The sequence below is a fragment of the Castor canadensis genome, chromosome 8 (genome assembly GCF_047511655.1).
Source record: "Castor canadensis chromosome 8, mCasCan1.hap1v2, whole genome shotgun sequence".
Lineage (NCBI taxonomy): Eukaryota > Metazoa > Chordata > Mammalia > Rodentia > Castoridae > Castor > Castor canadensis.
In genome coordinates this window covers 130,235,430-130,244,122 of record NC_133393.1, presented here as the reverse complement: position 1 = coordinate 130,244,122, position 8,693 = coordinate 130,235,430, and the positions used below count along the sequence as shown (strand labels likewise).

The 8,693-nt window shown below is 44.7% G+C and overlaps 1 protein-coding gene across 1 annotated transcript; it reads left to right on the top strand.

Annotated features, from left to right (window-relative positions):
• The first annotated feature begins 4,678 nt into the window (after window positions 1-4,678).
• On the top strand, window positions 4,679-7,331 carry Btg1 (BTG anti-proliferation factor 1). Its single transcript, XM_020186739.2, has 2 exons — window positions 4,679-5,130; window positions 6,016-7,331. The coding sequence occupies exons 1-2, from the start codon at window positions 4,983-4,985 to the stop codon at window positions 6,381-6,383; spliced, it is 516 nt and encodes a 171-aa protein (XP_020042328.1). The 5' UTR covers window positions 4,679-4,982; the 3' UTR covers window positions 6,384-7,331.
• The last annotated feature ends 1,362 nt before the right edge of the window (window positions 7,332-8,693 follow it).

Sequence of the window (8,693 nt, the reverse complement as noted above, 5' to 3'; positions counted from 1 at the left end):
ACAACAGCAATAAAACATAATCAAGAGCTTCATTTTTAGCTTTAAAGTGTTTTTCTATTTTTTCACTAACTTTTTTTTTTCCAGTACTGGGGCATGAACTCAGGGCCTTTATCTTGAGCCACTCCACCAGCCCTTTTTTGTGATAGGTTTTTTTGAGATAGGGTCTCTTGAACTATTTGCAGAGAGCTGCCGTGGAATGCAATCCTATCTCTGCCTCCTGAGCAGCTAGGATTATAGGTGTGAGCCACTGACACCAGGCTTTTCACTACCTTTTACTTATTACTTTTAATATAGTACTTTAACAATCTATTGTTTTTCTTCTTCAGGTTGAGAGTGACAGTCATCTCAACATCGTACTCTTCTGTAAGACTTCCTCACTTACACCACTGTCCTTTTTCTCCAAAGCTTGGCTTCCTGTGCTGTGGATAAATATAAAGGCTTCGCTCTTTTCTTATCATCTTTACCCACAGGTGAATCTGCAGGCCTTTTTGAAGTTTCTTATAGTACCTTTGTACCACAGAGCAGAGCATTAGCAAAAACAAAACCTGTAGCCATTAATACACGTGGATCATGGCTCTGCTTGCACATGTTATTTTATTATCCTTTGTGCACGATTGTGTGGGAGAATCTGGAAGTGCCACGGAAGGATGGCTCTGCAGAAGGGGACTGGGAGGGCTTTTTTCTTGCTCCCGGAAGTAAATTATGCATCATGTGCTGGCCTTTAGACTTCCACCTGTCACATAAGGTGAGGTAGAATTTTCCACTTGTGGTAGCATGTTGGTGTCAAGTTTCAGATTTTTTGGATTTGTGATGCTCAACCTGTAGGATGAATACGAGAGTCAGGCAAGGGAGAATAGAATAATGTAGACATTTACTGAAATCCAGGGGCAGGGAAAGCTTCCTGGAGGAGGAAACAAATATTCTGGAAGGTTGACTAGACATTACCTCAGTAAAGATGAAGGGGAGGAGGTTCCTTAGTAGAAACAGAACATTAAGTGATTAGCACAACAGCTTAATTTAGTGCTAACATAAACATAGATTCATAATTTTAAAAAATTCTTTATCTTTTTTATAGATTAATAATTTAAAGAGTTCTCAATGTAGGGCCATGATGAAATGCAACAAGTGATATTTAGTGACTTTAAATTTATTCAGTTAGTAGCTCACACCTGTAATTCTAATACACAGGAGCCTGACACAGGAGGATGGTACATTTTTGGCAAACTTTGGCTATGTAGAGAGACCCTGCTCAAAACTTCCTTCCCCCAATTTTTCTTTTTTAAATTTAAGTAAAACACCATGCCTTTTTTACTTTGGGGGTGTTAAAACATCACCGCTCCACTGCTACCACACTGCTAGCAGATGGTAATGAAATTTTTTAAAATCCTTAGCAAAATAAAGGGTTTTCAACTCTGTGTTGATTTCAAAATTTTACTAGGCAATGAAACACAAGTTCATTTTCCTACCTTATATAAACTTTTGTTTCTCTTTTTGGTTAAAACATGCACTAGTCAAAAAGTATATAGGAATCTCTGACTTATTAGTCAAGAATAAACTATTCTAGTAACGTGAACTAACAAAATGGAACATAAACCCTTTGAAATTTTAATTAACTGTCCAATAGTTACCTCCTATAGAAAGGGCCTCCTGAACAGTTCAGGACTGACATTTGTGAACCCAGGTTCACTTTTTAATTTGCTTTGGCAGAATCCCAAGATTTTAAGGCTTTGGAAATTTTCTAGATTTTGGAAATGCTTTTGATAAGAGCACTATCAATGTACCTGATAAGATAGTTAATATGTATCCTAATACTTTGTGTTGGTGGTTATCCCTTTTTGGTCTCCATAAACAATCTTTGCTTTTTTGTTTAGGAGATTATGCAGAGAGGCTAAGTAATTTGCCTAAGGACACAGAGCCCAGAAGCCCAGAGCTGGTCTGTAAATACTTGGGACAGCCCTGCAGTTCATCATGACAATAATAAAAAAGTGCCTGTATATTTCAAAAGCAATACCAGCATGTTTTCATGGATGGAAAGGACCTGAATAAACTTCTGATAAACGTTACTAAATATAGGTGTCCAGAATTGAAAACTACATATTAACATCGTGTACTACCTAAGACTTGCATTTAGGAGTAATATTTTTTCCATTTTCTTTCTGAGTGCCTCTTACACCCTCCACATAAAGATTATTTCTTATATCCATTTATATTTTAAAAGAATGATTTAGCAGGGTGGGGGTGGCTCACACCTGTAATCCTAGCTACCTGGAGGCTGAGATCAGGAGGACTGAAGTTTGAGGCCAGCCTGGGCAACAAAAGTGAGATACTATCCCCAAAATACCCAAACCACAAAAGGGCTGGAGTGGCTCAAGTGATAGAGTATCTGACTAGCATGGCTGAGGCCCTAAGTTCAAACTCCAGTACTATAAAAAAAAAAAAAAATTCAAGGATTCAAGGTTTGGCTCAAGCAGTAGAGTGCCTACCTAGTAACTGCTAGAGGCCCCTGTACTGAAATAGAAAAAAAAGATTTAAGGCAGGAAATGCAAATATACAATTCAAATTCTGGGGGAACCCCCTCCATTTTTGAACATTTGTTAAATTCTGTTCAACTGATTATTTTTGTTTTTTGAGACAGGGTCTTGAAACATAGCCCAGGCTGGACTTGAACTCATGTACCTACTGCCTCAGCCTCTGGAGTGTTGGGATTACAGGCATGTATCACCAACACAGAACCTGGCTTGTTGAACTGACCTTGTTCAGCTGATATTTCACTTTAAAAACTAGTGCAGAGAAGAACACGGGGTTGGGAGATGCCTGAGCTCAAATCCTAGCATTTTGCTAATGTCATTATTTCTGTTTTGAGGATGAGTCTGCTTACACTCAAAATTACTGGGAGTCAGATTGGAGTTCAGGCTTGGAAGAGATTTCACAAGACTCCTAACCTAGGCTCAAATCACTGGTAACATAAGGGAAGGATCAGAGCAGATAACTGGCTAAGGGTGTGTAGGGTTAGTTGGGTTACCAGAAGATTATTCTCAGGCTAGGGGTACAGTGGATGTTTCAAGTCCCCAGCGAAGTAATTATCATGTTTACCTTTTTTTTTCTTAGCACACTTGTATCTGAAGTTATAGAAGAAACTACCTTATTTACCATTATTTTCGATGCATTTATTCAAGACAAAGTATGTATTCCACATGTAACTACCTAACTACCGCATATTAAGATACCCTACATATTATTCTATAAATTCTTCTATGCATTTCCTTTAAACAACAAAAAAACCCCTTTTCTTCTGTTTTATAATAAGTCATAGTTTTGCTGCTTTTCTATCCCCTTTGGCTCAGGTATTTTGGGGAGGCAGGAGGGCGGGGCCTTATTACAATAGTCTAAGCCCTGCAGCTCAAGACCCTTTACTTCAGCGTCCTGAGTGCTGGGATTACACAAGTACACCACCACACCCAGTTGAATGTGTGTTTTAAAGAACTAAGCTCAGCATATTCACTTTCATCTGGTGGAGTTCAACTTCTGTCTCTTGTTTGCTTTCTCCATCTGCCTACTTGGACTTCATCTTCCCCCCCCTGCCCCCACCCCTTCCTCCATTAGGAGGTGGGGTTAACCTTGTTTTAGGCCTAATCGTTTTAGCAGGTTCACCCCTTTTTACCAAGCTGTTTCTAAACATTTTTCCAAGTGGAGTTTCAAGTAAAGTTAGTGTCTACATTTAATACTTTCAGCAAGCTTCCAGTCTGATCTGTTTTCATTCTTAAGAAAATAAGGCCTGGACATTATTTTAACTAGGAAGAAACCCTTTGGTTGTGTGTACACGTTTTAAAATGCGTATGCAGATTTTCCTTTTTCAAAGCTTTTTCCAGGATCCATGCCATATTTATCTTCAGTACCTGGTTTATTTGCACTGAGATAAGAGTAAGGTTTCAACACGTCTCTTTTTTGGATTCCTGCAGTTTCTGAAACATCAGCCACAAATGGCCCCACTAACCTACTTGCTTTGCGCTAACTTTTACTAAGACATCTCTCCACTCTTGCTCCGCGGCGACGGCAGCTCCGCGAGGAGACCCGGTGGCAGGACGCCTGGTGAGATCTGGCTCCCTCCACTTTCCCCGCACTCCGCCGCGCCGCGCCTCACCGCACTGCACGGTCCTCGGGCTCGCCGAGCATCCCGAGAGGGGACGGGACGTAAACACGGAGCACGCGTGGGGACAGGAGCCCATGCAGCCGGCGTGCGTGCAGACACAGCCCGAGCCAGGCGGACTCCGAGCGGCACGGTACTAACAAACCCTCCGGAGCGGCCAGGCCCGGGCAGCGCACTCCCGCAGACGGACGCGCGGGCGCGGGGCGAAGAAGGAGCCACCGCTGGGGGCGGAGCTTTCACACGCGCACCCTCGGTTCCCTTCTTCTCCCGACACAGCAACTCGGACTCCCGCTGCCACTCCGGGTTTATTTGTTTACAAGCAGATTACGTCAGCTCCTCCCTCTCGTCCCCGTGTCTGGACCCACCCCCCTAGATCCTTTTCCCGCCCCCTCCGGCTCCGAATCTGCTTGCGTCACAATGGTGCGATCTCCGGATTGGCTAGAATCGACCGTCACGCTCCACGTACGCCACTTCCTTTCTTCGGCGCTATAAAAAGTGCTGCACGGCGGCAGCATCTCTTCGCCCCTCGGAGCTGGAAATGCAACTCTTGGGGTCTTCGGAGGCTACAGAGCTGGAGGCGGAGGCGGCTGGGGAGGTCCGAGCGATGTGACCAGGCCGCCATCGCTCGTTTCTTTCTCTCTCCTGCCGCCTCCTGTCTCGAAAATAACTTTTTCTTACTCTAAAGAAAGGGGAAAAAAAAGTAGCCAGTCCGCTCCTCATACCCTCTTTTCCTCGCAGCCTTCTGGTCTGTGAGGGAGCCCGGGGTGGCCGCTCCGCCGTCGGGGCCGCGCCGCCGAGCCCCGGCCGCCCCGGGCCGCCCCCGTCCGCCGCCCCCATGCATCCCTTCTACACTCGGGCTGCCACCATGATAGGCGAGATTGCCGCCGCCGTGTCCTTCATCTCCAAGTTCCTCCGCACCAAGGGGCTCACGAGCGAGCGACAGCTGCAGACCTTCAGCCAGAGCCTGCAGGAGCTGCTGGCAGGTGAGTGGGGAGAGGAGGTCGGACGGGGTGTTGCGGGGGTGGGGGACGCGGGCTGCTTGTCCCGGGTCGAGCCGTCGGGGCCGCGGGAGCCTCGGCCGCGCTCTGGTCCCGCCCGCCACGGGACCGCGCGCGGCGGCCGCTAACGGGCGCGTCCGGATCAAGGTTTTGCGGGGGTTGGGCGGAGGGCTTCCCCCCTCCTCCCAAATCCTGGGTTGGCAAGCGGAGGCGGGGGAAGGGGGGAGAAGGAAACGGACGCCCAACAAAGAAACTAGAGCCGGCCCGGACGGGAGCCGCGGTCCGGGGACCGCCGGCCGATTCGGAAACAAAGGAGACGCGGGGCTGGGGTGGTTAGCCGTCCCCTCCCCCAAATCCCCCAACCGTTGCGGGTCGGCGGCCGGGCCCCCCTCCCGGGGCTGTGGGACATCGCGTCGCTGCCCCGAAGCCAGCTCGGGACCGACGAGTCGCCTCTCCGCACCTCCTCCTGCCCCATTAATCACCGGATTTGTCACCGGTGCAATTAGAGCCCGGCCCAGAGCGTGGTTTAGGGTTTCTTGTTTTTCTTCCCTTCGGGGTTAACAGTCCGGTGGCGCGTCTCCCCTCCGAAGCCATAAAGTCCATTGTGTGCGCTGGGTGGGGTGGAGAAAGTAAACAGGTTCCCGCCCGCCTTCCCGGGGCTGCCCGGCTCCGCGCCCCGGTCCTGTGTCGGCGGCTCAACCGGTCGATGTCCCCGAGCAGCGGCGAGGTCCTCGATGCCATCCTGGACGTCTTTAAAAGTTGATGCTTTTCATTTTCGCTGCTCCTCGGAGTCCGCGGGAGGAGGGAACGACGTTGGAGCTAGCAGGGCCAATCTCAGCATTGTTTCTCTGTGCTTCTTTTCTTCTCTAGAACATTATAAACATCACTGGTTCCCAGAAAAGCCGTGCAAGGGATCAGGTTACCGTTGTATTCGCATCAACCATAAAATGGATCCTCTGATTGGACAGGCAGCCCAGCGGATTGGACTGAGCAGTCAGGAGCTGTTCAGACTTCTCCCAAGTGAACTCACTCTCTGGGTTGACCCCTATGAAGTGTCCTACAGAATCGGAGAGGATGGCTCCATCTGTGTGCTGTATGAAGCCTCACCAGCAGGAGGTAGCACTCAAAACAGCAGCAACGTGCAAATGGTAGACAGCAGAATCAGCTGTAAGGAGGAACTTCTCTTGGGCAGAACAAGCCCTTCCAAAAACTACAATATGATGACTGTATCGGGTTAAGATATGGTCTATGGATGGATCATCTTATAATGGATGGATAAAATTTGATTTTTGCTTTGGGTGGGCTCCTCTTGGGGATGGATTATGGAATTTAAACCATGTCACAGCTGTGAAGATCTGGCACAAGATAGAATGGTAAAAAAAATTTTTTTTTAAGTAACAGTGCCATAGTTTGGACAGTACCTTTCAGTAATTGAATAGCCTGTGAGTCCAAGTAAATGATAACTTTATTTGCTAGGGAGTGAAGTCCTAGGGCGGTTTCAGTTTCTCCCAGACATGATATCTAAATTTTTACATCAGTCCCTTTAAGGAAAATCTGTATTTCAAAGAACTTTCTCTGCAGTAGATCTCGCAGAGGAATTTGCACTATTACACTTGAAATTGTTATCAATTTTTGGCAGCTCAGTAGAAAAGCTCAACGTTTTAAACATGGTAGTACTGGAAATTTTACCACAAGACTTTTACCTAGCACTTAAATATGTATAAATGTACATAAAGACAAACTAGTAAGCATGACCTGGGGAAATGGTCAGACCTTGTATTGTGTTTTTGGCTTTGAAAGTAGCAAGTGACCAGAATCTGCCTTGGTAACAGGCTTTTAAAAAGACCCTTTTAAAGACACTGTCTCAACTGTGGTGTTAGCACCAGCCAGCTCTCTGTACATTTGCTAGCTTGTAGTTTTCTAAGACTGAGTAAACTTCTTATTTTTAGAAAGTGGAGGTCTGGTTTGTAACTTTCCTTGTACTTAATTGGGTAAAAGTCTTTTCCACAAACCACCATCTATTTTGTGAACTTTGTTAGTCATCTTTTATTTGGTAAATTATGAACTGGTGTAAATTTGTACAGTTCATGTATATTGATTGTGGCAAAGTTGTACAGATTTCTATATTTTGGATGAGAAATTTTTCTTCTCTCTATAATAAATTGTTTCTTATCTTGGCATTTTAATCAATCTCTTGTCATGATTGTAGAAGTTTAGCTAAAATTTTTCCTAGAGACAGGTTCTTAGAAGCTACGTGAACATCAGTTGCACACTGGTCAGGCAGAAAAAAACGTTTGATGAGGAGTGGACGTGATCTGTGTGTACATAATTAGGCATTAAAGAAAACGAACATTTTTTAAAAATCTCTACAGTCAAAACATGGGCACATTCACAGGCTAATGAAGTGAGGATGAGACAAAGCTAACATCTTCTATACAAGTGATACTCAAAGGATTACATGTCATTGCTTCCCTGTTGAAGTGAAGATGTAAATATTCCACTCTGGCCCACCTTTGAGAAACAATTATTTTGCCCCATGGATTCCTTGTTCAATTAGAAAACCCAGGGCAGGTGACCCATAGTCTTAAAGAACAGGCTAATAACTGCAGAGAGATTGGTTGCTTTTTGCTTTTCATCACCTGCAAGATTTACTTAAAAATTCCTTAAGCCGGAACTCATCAAAAGGTATGTTTATGAACTTTTATTCTCAAAAGGTGAAATACTGATTTTCGATTCCTCATTTTCAGACTGCAGTCACATAAATACTTTTTGAGCATTCGGTAGTGTAGGTTAGTTACTCCCCTATTCCACATAACAAAGACTTGTTGGTAATTCTTTGGTTCTGGAGGATAACATGATATTTCAATGGAAAATGAAAGTGGAGAAAGTTGAATTTTGCTTTACAGCACAACAGGCTTTTCGGGATGTACACTTAAAACACATTCACATTGCAAATTATGCAATTAGTCAATTGCTTGAAGTCAGTAATCCCAAATAATTTAAGGTCTTTTTCTAAGATTTAAGTTTTTCTGAATTTTGTAGGCTAGATAGAAATAACACCACTAAACATTTTAGAACACAAGTGATGTTCATGTAATTTATTGGCAAGTCTTTCTCGGGGATTTTGCTTATTTTTTTGAGATAGGGTCTTGCTGTTTGTAGCCCAGGTTGGTCAGGAACTCTTTTGTCTCAGCCTCCAGGGGTTACAGGTACATGCCACCATACTCGACTGGGAGTTCAGATTAAAACCACAACACGTGGACTACTCTTGCAATTAGGGCTTTTATTTTTCAGCCCTTTCTATAAAAAGCCCCTCAATTTTTCAAACTTGGATTCGTGATACAACTGATAGTAATAGTTTTTGAAACTGTCCTCACTTCGGTGCTGATCCAAGTACATACCACTTGGTAACTACTTTGGAGCTACTTAACTGGTAAATATTTTGCATACTGGATTTTGGGACCTACAGCAAAGTGAGGGTGACTTCCAGACAGTTTAGGGCTACATTTGGGTACCTAAAAATTTTGTCATGAGACAAGTGGAGAATT